General features: G+C 37.7%; 1 protein-coding gene across 1 annotated transcript in view; it reads left to right on the forward strand.

Moving 5' to 3' along the window:
* The window catches only part of CR1L (complement C3b/C4b receptor 1 like), a 72,386-nt gene extending 55,025 nt beyond the window's left edge, over positions 1–17,361 (forward strand). Inside the window, 10 exon segments of the mRNA XM_027565937.1 lie at positions 8,661–8,806; positions 8,808–8,950; positions 9,101–9,198; positions 13,731–13,814; positions 13,817–13,898; positions 13,976–14,086; positions 15,569–15,696; positions 16,088–16,159; positions 17,095–17,203; positions 17,205–17,361. Of these exon segments, the coding sequence (XP_027421738.1) occupies positions 8,661–8,806; positions 8,808–8,950; positions 9,101–9,198; positions 13,731–13,814; positions 13,817–13,898; positions 13,976–14,086; positions 15,569–15,696; positions 16,088–16,159; positions 17,095–17,203; positions 17,205–17,361 (1,130 nt within the window).
* The last annotated feature ends 300 nt before the right edge of the window (positions 17,362–17,661 follow it).

Genomic DNA, 17,661 nt, shown 5'->3' on the forward strand with positions numbered 1-17,661 from the left:
AAAACTCCTAGAGGAGAACATAGGCAAAACACTCTCTGACATACATCACAGCAGGATCCTCTATGACCCACCTCCCAGAATATTGGAAATAAAAGCAAAAATAAACAATGGGACCTAATTAACCTTAAAAGCTTCTGCACATCAAAGGAAACTATTAGCAAGGTGAAAAGACAGCCTTCAGAATGGGAGAAAATAATAGCAAATGAAGCAACTGACAAACAACTAATCTCAAAAATATACAAGCAACTCCTACAGCTCAACTCCAGAAAAATAAATGACCCAATCAAAAAATGGGCCAAAGAACTAAATAGACAGTTCTCCAAAGAAGACATACAGATGGCTAACAAACACATGAAAAGATGCTCAACATCACTCATTATTAGAGAAATGCAAATCAAAACCAATATGAGGTACCATTTCACACACCAGTCAGAATGGCTGCGATCCAAAAGTCTACAAATAATAAGTGCTGGAGAGGGTGTGCAGAAAAGGGAACCCTCTTACACTGTTGGTGGGAATGCAAACTAGTACAGCCACTATGGAGAACAGTGTGGAGATTCCTTAAAAAACTGGAAATAGAACTGTCTATTTTATTTATCTTCTCAAAGAACCAGCTTTCAGTTTTGTTGATTTTTATTATAGTCATCTTCATTTCTTTTTCATTTATTTCTGCTCTGATTTTTATGAGTTCTTTTCTTCTACTAACTTTGAACTTCTTCCATTCTTTTTCTTGTTGATTTATGTGTAAAGTTAGGTTGTTTATTTGATGTTTCTCTTGTTTCTTGAGGTAAGCATGTATTGCTATGACCCTCCCTCTTGGCACTGTTTTTACTGAATCCGATAGGTTTTGGGTTGTTGTGTGTTCATTTTCATTCGTTTCTATGCATATTTTGATTTCCTTTTTGATTTATTCCATTATCTGCTTGTCATTCAGAAGCGTGTTGTTTAGCCTCTATATGTTTGTGTTTTTAATAGCCTTTTTTTCCCCCTGTAGTTGACATCTAATCTTACCACATTGTGATCAGAAAAGATGCTTGAAATGATTTCAATTTTTTAAAAAATTTACCAAGGCTAGATTTATGGCCCAGAATATGATCTATCCTGGAGAATGTTCCTTGTGCCCTTGAGAAAAAGGTGAAATCCATTTTTTTTAAGGGGGTGAAAAGCCCTGTAGATATCAATTAGGTCTAACTGGTCCATTGTATCATTTAAAAGCTCGTGTTTCCTTGCTAATTTTCTGTTTGGTTGATCTATCCGTAGGTGTGAGTGGGATATTAAAGTCTCCCACTATTATTGTGTTACTGTAATTTTCCCTTTCATACTTGTTAGCATTTGCATTACATATTGTGGTGCTCCTATGTTGGGTGCATATATCTTTATAATTGTTACATCTTCTTCTTGAATTGATCCTTTGATCATCACGTAGTGTCTTTCTTTGTCTCTTAACATGATCTTTATTTCAAAGTCTATTTTATCTGATCGGAGTATTGCTACCCCTGCTTTCTTTTGGTCTCATTTGCATGAAATATCTTTTTCCAGCCCCACACTTTCAGTCTGTATATGTACCTAGGTTTGAGGTGGGTCTCCTGTAGATGGCATATATAGGGGTATTGTTTTTGTATGCATTCAGCCAGTCTTTTCATTTTGGTTGGAGCATTTAACCCATTTATATTTAAGGTAATTATTGATAAGTATGATCCCATTACCATTTACTTTGTTGCTTTGGGTTTGTTTTTATAAACCTTTAGTCTTTCCTGTCTAGAGAAGATCCTTTAGCATCTGTTGAAGAGCTGGTTTGGTGGTGCTGAATTCTCTCAACTTTTAGTTGTCTGTAAAGCTTCTGATTTCTCTTTCATATCTGAATGAGATCCTTGCAGGGTAAAGTAATCTTGGTTGTAAATTTTTCTCTTTCATCACTTTAAGTATGTCTTTCCATTCCTTTCTGGCCTGAACAGTTTCTATTGAAAGATAAGCTGTTATCCTTATGGGGATCCACTTGTGTGTTATTTGTTGCTTTTCAATTTCTGCTTTTAATATTTGCTCTTTGTGCTTAATTTTTGTTAGTTTGATTAATATGTTTCTTGGGGTGTTTTGCCTTGGTTTACCTATTTGAGACTCTCTGGGTTTCTTGGGTTTGGTTGGCTATTTCCCTCTCCATTTTAGGGAGAGGGAAATAGCCTCATATATTTATCTCATGCCCTTTCTTTTTGTTTTCTTCTTCTGGGACACCTACGATTCGAATGTTGGGGCACTTAACATTGTCCCAGAGGTCTCTGAGGTTGTCCTCATTTCTTTTAATTCTTTTTTTTTTTCTTTTCCCTCTCTGCTTCACTTATTTCCACCATTTTATCTTCCACATCACTTATCCTCTCTTCTGCTTCAGTTCTTCTACTATTGGCTCCCTCCAGAGTGCTTTTAATCTCAGCTATTGCAGTATTCATTATTGATTGAATCTTCATAATTTCTTCCAGGTTCTTGTTAAACATTTCTTGCATCTTCTCAGTGCTTGTCTCTGGTCTGTTTATCTGTAACTCCATTTTGTTTTCAAGATTTTGGATCATCTTTACTACCACTATTCTGAATTCTTTTCAGGTAGACTTCCTATCTCCTGTTCTTTGGTTTGGTTTGTTGGGTTTTTATCATGTTCCTTAACCTGCTGAATATTTCTCTGCCCTTTCACTTTGTTTAGATTGCTGTGTTTGTGGTACCCTTTCTGCAGTCTGGGAGTTCATGGTTAATCTTAATTGTGGAATCTGCTCCCTGTGGGTGGGGTTGGATCAGTGGTGTGTCAACACTTTCTGTTTGGAGGAGCTTGCATCTGTGTTCTAGTGGGTGGAGGTGGATCTCTTCTCTCTGGAGTGCAATGAAATGTCCAATGGTGAGTTTTGGGGTGTCTATGTGTTTGGGATGGTTTTGGGCAGCCTTTCTCTTTTTTTTTTCATTTTTAATCCTCCAATTAAAATAAATAAATTTATATATATATATATATATATATTTTTTTTTTTTTTTCAGTGTCTCTTTTGCTGTCTCGTATACAGGGTTATCGTTACCATCTTTCTAAATTCCATATATATGCGTTAGTATACTGTATTGGTGTTTTTCCTTCTGGCTTACTTCACTCTGTATAATAGGCTCCAGTTTCATCCACCTCATTAGAACTGATTCAAATGTATTCTTTTTAATGGCTGAGTAATACTCCATTGTGTATATGTATCACTGCTTTCTTATCCATTCATCTGCTGATGGACATCTAGGTTGCTTCCATGTCCTGGCTATTATAAACAGTGCTGCGATGAACATTGGGGTACACGTGTCTCTTTCCCTTCTGGTTTCCTCAGTATGTATGCCCAGCAGTGGGATTGCTGGATCATAAGGCAGTTCTATTTCCAGTTTTTTAAGGAATCTCCACACTGTTCTCCATAGTGGCTGTACTAGTTTGCATTCCCACCAACAGTGTAAGAGGGTTCCCTTTTCTCCACACCCTCTCCAGCATTTATTATTTGTAGACTTTTGGATCGCAGCCATTCTGACTGGTGTGAAATGGTACCTCATAGTGGTTTTGATTTGCATTTCTCTGATAATGAGTGATGTTGAGCATCTTTTCATGTGTTTGTTAGCCATCTGCATGTCTTCTTTGGAGAAATGTCTATTTAGATCTTTGGCCCATTTTTTGATTGGGTCATTTATTTTTCTGGAGTTGAGCTGTAGGAGTTGCTTGTATATTTTTGAGATTAGTTGTTTGTCAGTTGCTTCATTTGCTATTATTTTCTCCCATTCTGAAGGCTGTCTTTTCACCTTGCTAATAGTTTCCTTTGATGTGCAGAAGCTTTTAAGTTTAATTAGGTCCCATTTTTTTATTTTTGCTTTTATTTCCAATATTCTGGGAGGTGGGTCATAGAGGATCCTGCTGTGATGTATGTCAGAGAGTGTTTTGCCTATGTTCTCCTCTAGGAGTTTTATAGTTTCTGGTCTTACGTTGAGATCTTTAATCCATTTTGAGTTTATTTTTGTGTATGGTGTTAGAAAGTGGTCTAGTTTCATTCTTTTACAAGTGGTTGACCAGATTTCCCAGCACCACTTGTTAAAGAGATTGTCTTTAATCCATTGTATATTCTTGCCTCCTTTGTCAAAGATAAGGTGTCCATATGTGCGTGGATTTATCTCTGGGCTTTCTCTTTAATGCTTGGGGTTGTGATCCTGTTTTGCTGAAGAATTAACATGGTGTGTCTTGCACTGGAACTTGTTGGCTCTTGGGTGGAGCTTGGTTTCAGTGTAGGTATGGAGACTTTTGAGTGAGCTTTTGTCTATTAACATCCTCTGGAGTCAGGAGTTTTCTGATGTTCTAAAGTTCTGGAGTTAAGCCTTCTGTCTCTGGCTTTCTGGCTTTCAGTCTTTTTCTTATAGTAGCCTTAAGACCACTCCTTTTGAAAAGGTTGGGTTGCCTTTCTGGGTGCCTGGTGTCCTCCACCAGCGTTCAGAAGCTGTTTTGTGGAATTTGCTCAACATTCAAATGATCTTTTGATGAATTTTTGGGGAGAAAGTGGTCTCCCTGTCCTATTCCTCTGTCATCTTGGAACTGCTCCAGATCTTAGTTTTTTGAATGTTTAGTTTTATGCCAGCTTTTCCACTCTCCTCTTCACCTTTATCTCAAGGCTCTTCAGTTCCTCTTCACTTTGTGCTCTAAGGGTGGTTTCATCCGCATATCTGAGGTTATTGATATTTTCTTCTGGCAATCTTGATTCCAGCTTGTGTTTCACCCAGCCTGGCATTTCACATGATGTACTCTGCATATAAGTTAAATAAGCAGTGTGACAGTATATAGCCTTGATGTACTACTTTCCTAATTTGGAACCATCCTATTGTTCCATGTCCAGTTCTACCTGTTGCTTCTTGACCTGCATACAGGTTTCTCAAGAGACAGGTAAAGTGGTCTGGTATTCCCACTTCTTGAAGAATTTTCCAGTTTGTTGTGATCCACACAGTCAAAGCCTTTAGTGTAGTCAAATTTAATAGGTTAAAATGAAAATTTTGTCTCACAGTTCAAAATCCAGAAGTTTAAAATCAACATGTCAGCAAGATTGATTCCTTTTCCTGGGAGGAAAAAAAAAAAAAAAAATTGTCCTATCCCTCTTTCCTACCTGTGGTGGTTGATGCAATACTTGGCATTCCTTCACTTACAGATATATTTCTCCACTATTTGCCTCCATTGCACATGCTTTCCTCTGTGTATGTCTACCCTTCTCTTCTCTTACAAGCTCACTTTAGATTGAAGATCCACTCTGTTAATCCAAGTTGATCTCATTTCAAGATTCTTTACTTAATTATATCTTCAAAGACTCTTTTTCCAAACAAATTCTCATTCACAAGTTCCATGGATTTGGACATGAAATATCTTTTTAGGGAGTTGCCATTCAAACCACTATGATTACTGAATATGACTAGATTTGTCTATCTCTATTATTTTTCCTTCTTGCTGAATTGACTCTTTTATCATAATGAAATGTCCCTCTTTACCTTTCATAATATTTCTTTCATTAAAATCTATTTTTATAATATTAATATAGAAATATTGACCTTTCTTTTCTGATTTTGTATTACATATGTTTCAAATCTTTTACTTTCATCCATTCTTTGTCTTACATTTAAAATTTATCAGGGTATACCCTGGAAGTTCAGTGGTTAGGACTGTTTATTCTCACTGCTGAGAGCCTGAGTTCAATCCCTGGTCAGGAAACTAAGTAAGAGCTTGCAAGCTGCCCAGCATGGCCAAAAAATAATTAAAAATAAAATAAAATTTATCTCTTGTAAACATCATATACTCAGATTTTGTTGTTTCATTCACTCTGAAAATCTTTGCCTTTAATTGAAATGCTTAGAATATTTCAAATTAATATAGTTACTTATATAGTAAAGTTTAAGTCTAGCATCTTGTTATTTATTTTTTGTTTAAGTTTTTCTTTTATTCTTCCTAACATTTTTAAATTAATCATTTTTATTACCCTATTTTTTCTCCTCAAGCAAATTTTGTTATTTTATTTATTTGTATATTTTATTTATTATCCTAGAGACTGCAATATAGATCCTTGATTTATTATAATTGAATTTATCTTAATTATAACCTGTTATAATTATATAATCTATTATAAATAATGATTTTACCACATCCCAAACAATGCAAGAACCCATAGCAATCTTAACTCCATTTATGTCCTCCTGCCATTTCCTACTATTTTTTACATACATTTTGTATCTCATGAGACATTATAGTTGCTGCTTTTATAAAAGTGGTATTTATTTATATTTATCCACATGTTAACTCTGTTATACTTCTTCCATATTGCATTTCTATCAGTTCTATGTGACACTATTTTCCTTCAGCCTAAAGAATAATTTTTAAGCATTTCTGTATTATAAGTCTTCTGGCAATAAAGGTTTTAAACATTATTCTAAGTATGATTCTTTGAAAGTTATCCTGTTTTCTGACTGCTTTTAAAATTGCTTCTGATATTTTACAATATTAATAATGCATCTAGGTAGGGATTTCTTTGTATTTGTTTTTTTGGGGTTTGTATTGTGTTTTGAATTTGTGGTTCGATGTCTTTCAACAGTTTTGGAAAAATCTCTATCATTATTTCTTCACATGTTGTTTATGCACTATTATCTCTCTCCCTTCATTGTGGGATGCCTTATTTTTCTATCTTAAACATGTGCTTATCCTTATTCCTCTATTCTACAAGACTGTTACTCTCCTGTCTGTATTTAGGTTTCTTTTGTTGCCCTGTGTTCTTGATGTTTTCTTCTATTCTAATTTCCAATGATTAAATTTTCAACTGTATCTAAACTGCCACTAATCTTATCCAAATTCAGAATTTCAGTTAACTGCATTTTATAATTGTAGAACTTTTATTAGGTTCTTTCAAAATTTGCCCTGTCACTTCAATTGTTTTTAATTTTTACCAAAAATTTCCATTTTGTGTATTTTATCCTTTATTAGTAATAATGATATAGTTTTATAAAATCTGATAACAAAAATCCAATATCTGGAGTACTAATGGGTCACTTTCTATTGTCAGTGATTGTGCTAGGTTTTGTTCTTGTTATTTTACTTGTTCAAGTACCTGGATACCTTTAATTGTGTATCAGGAATGATATTTGCAAGCTTTTCTGTAGAAATAAATTCAAGGTTTTGGATGACTAATTTTCTTCCAGAGAGGGATTTTATTGTTGCTGTTGTTCCTGCCAGGTACCTGGGGACCCTAGCAATCTGACTTTAATTCAATTTCAAAAACTAATTTTTCTGGGCCACCAGCGCCTGAAGAATAATTCCAATAATCTTGAGTCACAGAGCCTGGTTTTTTAAAGTCTCAGTACATATCAAGAGATATTAATAAAATTTCTAATTTGAAGGCCCTGAACTGCAATTTTTGTCCTTTGACTCAAAGAGAAGTGAAAGTCGCTCAGTTGTGTCTGACTCTTTGGGACCCCATGGACTATACAGTTCAGGAAATTCTCTAGGCCAGAATACTGGAGTGGGTAGTCTTTCCTTTCTCTAGGGGATCATCCCAACCCAGGGATTAAGCCCAGGTCTCCCACATTGCAGGCGGGTTCTTTACCAGCTAAGCCACAAGGGAAGCTCATGAATACTGGAGTGGGTAGCCTATCCCTTCTCCAGCAGATCTTTCCGACCCAGGAATGGAACTGAGGCCTCCCATATTGCAGGTGGATTCTTTACCAACTGAGCTTTCAGGGAAGCCCTGATATCAGGAAAGCCTTTGACTCAATAAGCCTATCAAATGCCCCTTCCTGAATCAACTAATTTTCCCAAGGGAAAAGCAGCTCAAATGCTAGATTCTTTCCTGGATTTTTATCTTCTATGAGACCATAGTCCCTCATTTGTTAGCACCCTGATACATATTTTATATTTTTACATCATTTCTAGTTTTTCTCCAGAGGTAAGTGGGAAATGTGTGGAGAGATAATTAATGTCAATTATTGAAAGTACCAGAAGCAAAGACTTCCTTAAGAATTTTCATTTTTAATTTTGTTTTAGAAATTTGGTTGATGTTATTTACTCCAGTTATATAGTGTTAGAAAGATACAACTTTTTCCATGTCCTGTCATGTGTTATGTCCTACTTTTACATTTAAAACTGTGTCTGACATTTCTTGTAGGCTACTCTGTGGTCACTTTTACAGGCGTACACTATTATGAAATCAAACTTAGGCTTGATAAAATGAATTGGTAAGTTTTATCATTTATATCTTGTGAAACATTCAAAATTACATTTAGAAGTATATACTACATGAAACTATGATATAACTTTTTTGTGAATTTTTTTTTCTATTTTTACAATTTCTTGGTCTATACTATCTTTCTATATCTACTTTAGTGAATATTAGTAATTTATATTTCTATTTACATCATTTAGATTTTCAAAATATTCAGCATAGTCTACAGCTTCATAAATCTTCTCATGCTTACCCAAATATACTCAAATTGTATTTAGGCATGACCATGTAAATTAAAACTTTGTAAAAGCTTATCTAGGTTAGCAAAGATTCAAATCTAATAATAAAGGTAAAATAAAGATAGTTGCCATTTAGTGACTCATTTGATTTCTCTCAATAGTCAGTTTAATTCACTGCTTTCCATTTCCCTAGGCATTCTTTGTGGGCCACTCCCAGGCATTACCAATGGAGATTTCAATAGCGCCAACAGGGAATATTTTAAGTATGAAACAGTGGTGACCTACCACTGCAATCTTGGAGAGAGAAGGCAAAAGCTGACTGACCTCATGGGTGAACGAACTGTCAATATATTGCAACAGCGAAGACAATCAAGTGGGCATCTGGAGCAGACCTCCCCTTCAGTGCATTATATCTAATAAATGCACACCTCTAATCATTGAAAATTTAATAAAGATGTCTGAGAACAATGGACATGAGTCTGAGTGAACTCTGGGAGTTGGTGATGGACAGGGAGGCCTGGTGTGCTGCGATTCATGAGGTTGCAGAGTCGGACACGACTGAGCGACTGAACTAAACTGAACTGAGAACAAAAGTTGTTTTTTTTTTTTTTTTTTTTAATATGAAATCATGAGTTTTATGTGTCAATCTGGCTTTACCATGAAAGGACTCTCCATTGTTCATTTCCAGGCCCAAAATATGTGGGATTTGGAGCTGCTCAGTTGCTCCAGGGGTGAGTCTGACTGAGGCCATGAAGGTGCCTACAAATGACACGAGTTGTAGGAGGCTAAGGAGATTTGTTTTTGTCCCGGGGGGGAAGATGTGTAATGAGCAGTGTGTAAGAGTACATTTTCTGGGAGGAAACATGAAATAAAGCAGGTATGTGCATATGTGTACATGTTCAAACTCAGAAGCAAAGATAAATCAGGGCAAAGAATGCACAATCTCCTTGCGATTTTTATAAACAAATTTTCTGCACATATCACCACTGATACTCTCTATAATCTTTCAGTTACTTCTTCTTTTAAGTTAAAATAATATTTTTTAAAAAATGCATTAGTTACTCTTGAGTACTGTAAGTGCTAATACATAATGAGTCCTCTTGTTAAGCACCATTATGTAGTCTAAGTGAAGTGAAAGTGAAAGCTGCTCGGTTGTGTCCAACTCTTTGCGACCCCATGGACTATACAGTCCAGGGAATTCTCTAGGCCAGAATACTGAAGTGGGTAGCCTTTCCTTTCTCCAGGGGATCTTCCCAACCCAGGGATCAAACTCAGGTCTCCTGCATTGCAGGTGGATTCTTTACCAACTGAGTCACAAGTGAAGCCCTAGAATACTGGAGTGGGTAGTCTATCCTTTTCCAGCGGATCTTCCAGACCCCGGGATGGAACTGGAGTCTCCTGCATTGCAGGCAGATTCTTTACCAACTGAGCTATCAGGTCAGCCCTTGCACTTAATTCTTAAAATAAAGGCATGAGGTAATTAATATTCTTTTCATGTTTTACAGAGAAACTGAGTCTTAGACAGGTTAGATAACTGTTCAAGATTATTAAGATAGCAACTGTGGGGCTGACTGTGGTTCAGATCATGAATTCCTTATTGCCAAATTCAGACTTAAATTGAAGAAAGTAGGGAAAACCACTAGACCATTCAGGTATGACCTAAATCAAATCCCTTAGGACTATACAGTGGAAGTGAGAAATAGATTTAAGGGACTAGATCTGATAGACAGAGTACCTGATGAACTATGGACAGAGGTTCATGACATTGTACAGGAGACAGGTCTCAAGACCACCCCCAAGAAAAAGAAATGCAAAAAAGCAAAATCGCTGTCTGAGGAAGCCTTACAAATAGCTTTGAAAAGAAGAGAAGCCAAAAGCAAAGGAGAAAAGGAATGATATACCCATTTGAATGCAGAGTTCCAAAGAATAGAAAGGAGAGATAAGAAAGCCTTCCTCAGTGATCAGTGAAAAGAAATAGAGGAAAATAATAGAATGGGAAAGACTAGAGATCTCTTCAAGAAAATTAGAGATATCAAGGGAACATTTCATGCAAAGATGGGCTCAATAAAGGACAGAAATGGCATGGGCCTAACAGAAGCAGAAGATATTAAGAAGAGGTGGCAAAAATACACGGAAGAACTGTACCAAAAAGATCTTCATGAGCCAGATAATCACGATGGTATGATCACTCACACTCACCTAGAGCCAGACATCCTGGAATGTGAAGTCATTCACATTAGGGCCTGAGGAAGAATCAGTACAAACAAAGCTCGTGGAGATCTTGGAATACCAGTTGAGCTATTTCAAATCCTAAAAGAACATGGTGTGAAAGCGCTGCACTCAATATGCCAGCAAATTTGGAAAACTCAGAAGTGGCCATAGGACTGGAGAAGGTCAGTTTTCATTACAATCTCAAAGAAAGGTAATGCCAAAGATTGGTCAAAGTACCACACAATTGCACTCATCTCACATGCTAGTAAAGTAATGCTCAAAATTCTCCAAGCCAGGCTTCAGCAATATGGGAACCGTGAACTTCCAGATGTTCAAGCTGGTTTTAGAAAAGGCAGAGGAACCAGAGATCAAATTGCCAACATCTGCTGGATCATCAAAAAAGCAAAAGAGTTTCAGAAAATCATCTATTTTTGCTTTATTGACTATGCCAAAGCCTTTGACCGTGTGGACCACAATAAACTGTGAAAAATTCTGAAAAAGATGGGAATACCAGACCATCTGATCTGCCTCTTGAGAAACCTGTATGCAGGTCAGGAAGCAACATTTAGAACTGGACATGGAACAACAGACTGGTTTCAAATAGGAAAAGGAGTATGTCAAGGCTGTATATTGTCATCCTGCTTATTTAACTTATATGTAGAGTACATCATTAGAAATGCTGGGCTTGATGAAGCACAAGCTAGAATCAAGATTGCCAGGAGAAATATCAATAACCTCAGATATGCAGATGACACCACCCTTATGGCAGAAAGTGAAGAACTAAAGAGCCTCTTGATGAAAGTGAAAGTCGAGAGTGAAAAAGTTGGCTTAAAGCTCAACATTCAGAAAACTAAGGTCATGGCATCCGGTCCCATCAGTTTGTGGCAAACAGATGGGGAAACAGTGGAAACAGTGTCAGACTTTACTTTTTTGGGCTCCAAAATCACTGCAGATAGTGATTGCAACCATGAAATTAAAAGACGCTTACTCCTTGAAAGGAAAGTTATGACCAACCTAGATAGCATATTAAAAAGCAGAGATATTACTTTGTTAACAAAGGTCCATCTAGTCAAGGCTATTGTTTTTCCAGTGGTCATGTATGGATGTGAGAGTTGGACTGTGATGGAAGCTGAGTGCCGAAGAATTGGTGCTTTTGAACTGTGGTTTTGGAGAAGATTCTTGAGAGTCCCTTGGACTGCAAGGAGATCCAACCAGTCTATCCTAAAGCAGATCAGTCTTGGGTGTTCATTGGAAAGACTGAAGTTGAAGCTGAAACTCCAATACTTTGGCCACCTGATGCGAAGAGCTGACTCATTTGAAAAGACCCTGGGAAAGACTGAAGGAAAGATTAAAGGCAGGAGAAGAAGGGGATGACAGAGGGTGAGATGATTGGATGACATCAACAACTCAATTTAAATGGATTTTGGTAGACTCTGGGAGTTGGTGATGGACAGGGTGGCCTGGCATGTTACAGTTCATGGGGTCTCAAAGAGTTGGACACGACTGAGCGACTGAACTGAACTGAACTATGGGGAGGACCAGAACCTAAGTCTACCTGATTTTAGAGCCGTGAAAACAAACAAACAAACAAACAAAAAAACTAGTCTATATATTTGAAGGAGTGAGGGGTTTAGTGCAGGCAGTAAGTGTTAAAAGGGCAAGAAGAGCTAAAGGAGGCAGGAAATGTTACCAGAGCTCAGAAACCTGCCATTTCCTCTGGACTAGAGCACAGGTGCCTGAAACTGTCAGTGAACAGGTATTTCCTTCAGCTGCTCATGTTGCAGAAGCTGCCACTGCTGCCAGAAGGTAGCTGAGTTTGCTGGAGCATGCAGTCATTGCCATTGCTGGAATTAAAGTTGCTGCTACTAAGAAAGAGCCATCAATTGCCACTTCCTGAGCCCGTCTACAAGAATGACTTCTATCATCTTCCTGCCTTTTAATTTAGTATATATGCCTTCAACTGTCAGCTTAACCAGGACACAGCTGGCAAGAAAGACAATCAATTTTAGCTTTCAGGCTTGTAGCCTCAGCAGTCAAAGGAGAATGCAGAAGTGTGAGGCTTAGTCAACAGAGATTTAACAGCATGGTACTTAAATATCACACCACAGTGCACTTATTAATCAAGGGAAACAAGGGACTGATGAGCCCTGAAATTCGATATTACAACATCAGAGTATTTACAAAGTCCTTAAAGGGGTAATTTATTCTAGTGCAATGCCCCATTTTATTCTTGAGAAAGCTAAAGTCTAGGCTGAGAAACTGACCTGATTTAAGCCAAGCTGAAATGACTTTTCACGTTACTACAGTTTTACGTAATTTAAGAGATTCAAATGTATTCTGATTCTGGGTTCAAACCAACTGTATATAGAGACAGAGACTCAGATACGAATTATGGTATAGAATATGCAGCCTTATTGTGAGGACTGTAGGCTTTTCAGAAGATTTCACTCAATGATTCTCTTTTCATTGGAATGAAATGAATGGTTGAGGAGGACTTGGCTCTATAGAGTGCAGAAAGGAGACTGATTTTCTCTGCCAAAACATGGCAGGTGGCCACTGCAGAGTTGGAAAGAGATGTCTGAATTTTGTTGGTCACAGCATAGTGTGATAGGTGATTGGGCAACACGTTGGATGAGATTTGAGCACAAGCAATTCTTATTGCCAAGAAGGTGGATGTAAATTGGTGATGCCTTTCTAGAAAGGAGGTATGAAGATATAAAAATCCATCAATCTAACAACTGTGTATTGAGTGAACAGTGATATCAATAGAACAAAATGTGGATGGGAACTGTCTGCTATGTCATTTCAGAAGTATACTTTAGGTGGAAAACCATGAACCGAGGATGTCTCAGTTCTAGTCACTGTGCTGCAATGTATCAGTTCTTTTAACAAGACTCTCTTTCTCTCTCTGTTTAAATTTGCCATCAATAAAATGTTAGTCTACCACAACTGTTAAAACTATAGACATATGGTTATGAGTCTCTTGGCTAGCTCATCAATGAGGAAAAGTTATTTTCACACAATTAAGAGGACTTTGTTTCTCTTTCTCCAGTATGTCAGCCACCTCCAGAAATTCTGCATGGTAAACACACTCCAAGCCACAAGGATGACTTTTCTCCTGGACAGGAAGTGTTCTATAGCCCAGCTATGATCTCAGAGGGACTGCTTCTCTGTGCTGCACATCCCAGGGAGATTGGGGCCCGGCAGCCCCCCAGTGTGCCTATACTCTCTGGTTTGCAGATCAGTCTCTTTGTCCCTCATGGGAAAATCTCATTCCTGGTGTTTTTTTTTTCCCCTAGCGAAATTTTGTGCTGACTTTCTGTACTAATTTCCTAATGGAAGTGTACTCTTTGCACTTAATTTCCACCTTGGAGCAAAAGTATCCTTCATTTGTGATGAGGGATGAGTGTGAGCTGATTGGCCTGCTGAACACTGAAACTGAACTTCATTTAAAAAAGGGTTTAGTGTGATTTGGAAAAAAATAAAAGAAATATTCAGAGGTATTAAGTTTGGGAAGTGTATATGGAAAGTAAGAGTGAAGAACAGGTGGAACTAGTAACATGAGATATGAAGGAAAACCTGAAACATAAATTAAATGGCAAGTTCAAAAACACAAGTACAGCTACTAGTTATGAACATATATAGGTGACACATTAAGTGAAGAAATCATAGTCTCCAAGCATTAAAGAAAAAGAGCAATTTTCAGAGATCCAGAAAAAGATTGATATGTGGGAAAAGCTTATTAAAAATAACTGAGATCATTTAAGAATTATTTCAGAAATCTTTTAACCATCAAAAGTAAATTTTGTAGTAGGAGTGAAGGTATAATTATAGTTCTTCCAATCATATGTCACCTGGTTAGTAACAGGCTAAGGGCTCTGAAATGGGATTATGGTGGCTGATGTTAATGTTTTAACTAAAGTCATTCACTTGTTTATCAGCATCTTAGGCCCATCACAGCATGCACATCTCTACATGGGAAGTATAAAGCATGAGCCATAAAGCACCTGATCTCAAAATGTTTCAAAGAATCCTTGCCAGCAGCCAAATACCAGCACCTAATAAATTTAGGAACCATAATAAATTTAAGCCACCAGTCTTACCTGGTGGCTCAGTGCTAAAGAATCCACTTGCAATGCAGGAGATGCAAGAGACATAGGTTCCATCCCTGGGTCAGGAAGATCCCTTGGTAGAGGAAATAGCAACCCACTCCAGTATTTTTGCCAGGGAAAATCCCATGGACAGAGGAGCCTGATGGGCTACAGTCCATAGGGTTGCAAAGAGTTGGACATGACTGAGTGGCTGAGCACACACACACTCAAGGGTTCAACATACATTGAGAATTTTGGAGGATTTTCCAATCTCCTTTCATTTTTGCTCCCAGGATATTCACAGTTACTCTTTTGTAGCCCAACATGCTGTTGTGAACTTTCTACATCACCACCACAAATATAGAGATAAATGAATAGTCATTGTTCTCTTTCCAGATGTTCTTTGCTTTATTAATCCAAACTGGCAGCTGTTTTATTAGCTGTTCCAGTGCCTACACTTGGAGGATGTTTTATTCTAACAATGACTATGAGACGATTTATCAGCATGGGATGCTCAGAGAGAGACTGATTTCTCTGAGTCTGGATCCAGGATCAAGGAGATGGCAGCTATGCTACAAATGCCTTCTTCATCTTTGGCTGGGTCTGTATAATGTGACCATTCAACTGTGCTTTGCTGTTATCCCTCACCATTCCGGAAGCTGTGACTTTTCAAGACTGATGTGGTCTCCGCACCCCTGCCACCTGCTGGTTTCGGATCCTCAAAATGATGAGATTTTTGCAAATAAAATGGCATTTTGGTTGAAACTGTTCCCATATTCACAAATATTTACTTCCTTAGATTCCAATTAAAAGGCAGTTCTGCTAGTTACTGTGTCTTGGTTGGAATGGAAAGCCTTTGAAATAGCAGTGCTTCAGTGAATGTGCATAGAAGGGATAACAGGGAAGGCCTATCTCTCCCTTTAATCTGTTTGTAACTTGAGTCCTGGCCTCTCCAGCAGTTGTTTCTCTGTTTTCTAATTCTAATTATTGACAAGTATTTGCTTGTTTTATGAGTATTTTATTGTGATTCAATTTTTTGTAATTCACTTTCAAGTTCATCACATGTTTTGGGAACCATCTGACCAGGCTCTGCCATTTAGAATTCTTTGTTTAACATGATAAACCCTGCTGTAGTTTGCCTCTAAATCAGGAAAGATTAGCTAATGTGAAGCTTTGACCAATTTATTATTTTCTTCATTTTTGGTTAATGTCATTGAAGTACTCTATGGTTTTTGCATTTGCTAATATACAAGTATAAAACATTCATTCATTTAATTCAATTTATTGAGTGTATACTCTGTGTTTGCTGTTCTTCCAGGCACTGGTGTTATAGCAGTGAACAAGAGGAGCAAACTCCCTGTCCTGTGTTATTTATACTTTAAGTGGAGAGGCGGCACAAGAAAGAGAAAAAAAAAAAAATTAAAGTAATTTTTATGGAGATGGTAGATCAAAGCAGTGCAGGAATAAGGGGAAAATGGGGAACAACATTACACAGGCTGAGCTGTTTGCTGCTGCTGATGCTAAGTCGCTTCAGTCGTGTCCGACTCTGTGCGACCCCATAGACTGCAGCCCACCAGGCTCCCGTGTCCCTGGGATTCTCCAGGCAAGAACACCGGAGTGGGTTGCCATTTCCTTCTCCAATGCATGAAAGTGAAAAGTGAAAGTGAAGTCGCTCAGTCGTGCCCGATTCGTAGCGACCCCATGGACCGCAGCCCACCAGGCTCCTCCATCCATGGGATTTTCCAGGCAAGAATATTGGAGTGGGTTGCCATTGCCTTCTCTGGGCTGAGCTGTTTAAGACTCCTTAAATTCTCAGAACTTGTATCTAGGTAATTATGCTGAAAGATTCAGCAACAATAAGCTGATTATGAGTCTCCAATATGCAATGATTAGATGATTAGTATATGTGGAATACATATGTAGAAATCTTTCCTGAGAATGTAAGCTCCTTGGAAGACAAGGAATTTATCTATGTTTTTCACCATTTTATCACCAGACCCTGATGAATGGCTTACACAGAATAAGTACTCAATTAATATACATTGAGTAAATGAATGACTTATCCTCCAAGAGATTCTTTTGCTTCTTTAAAAGTTTTGGTACTTAACTAAAGGTGTAAATTTCTCTATTCAGAATACTTAAAAGCCTGGACTATTCAGGACAAACAAATTCTTTTATATAGTTTTGATTAAAAATTGAGATTGAAATCTCAGTTGATCTAGTCCATTCTGTGTTTTTAGGTAGTACCAACCATAGCACCCTATGACTGCAGATTACCTCTGGTGAAAACTCTTCAATAAAACATACCTTTTACTTTCTTTCCAGAAATTTTATGTCCAAATCAACCTGATATCCTTAGTTGGAGACACAGAGGAAAACCTCTGGAAGCCCTTCCTTTCAGAAAAGAAGTCAGTTATATGTGTGACCTGCATCTAGAAAGGGATGAGCTTCAGTCTCACTGGGGCAAGCACCATCTCCTGCACCAGTGACAGTCAGGGGAAAGGAATCTGGAGAGATCCTGCCCCTCGCTGTGCACTTCCAGCTTACTGCACACTACCTCACATTCCAAAAGGCTTCAGAATATCTAAATAAGACTCTCCAAATTTTTGTAATTACAAGGTGGTGCTTATTTGTGCACTTGACAAAATTAAATGCCAAATCAATCATAAATAGTTTTAAGAGACATCAACATGTAAGATTCTGATGATCTTTGGTTCTAGTCACTCAGTCGTGTCCCTCTGTGACCCCATGGACTATAGCCCACCAGGGTCCTTTGTCCATGGCATTCTCCAGGCAAGAATACTGAAGGGGATTGCCATTTCCTTCTTCAGGAGATCTTCCTGACCCAGGGATCGAACTAGGCTTCCTGCATTGCAGATTGAGGAAGCAGGG

This window comes from Bos indicus x Bos taurus, chromosome 16 (genome assembly GCF_003369695.1).
Source record: "Bos indicus x Bos taurus breed Angus x Brahman F1 hybrid chromosome 16, Bos_hybrid_MaternalHap_v2.0, whole genome shotgun sequence".
NCBI lineage: Eukaryota > Metazoa > Chordata > Mammalia > Artiodactyla > Bovidae > Bos > Bos indicus x Bos taurus.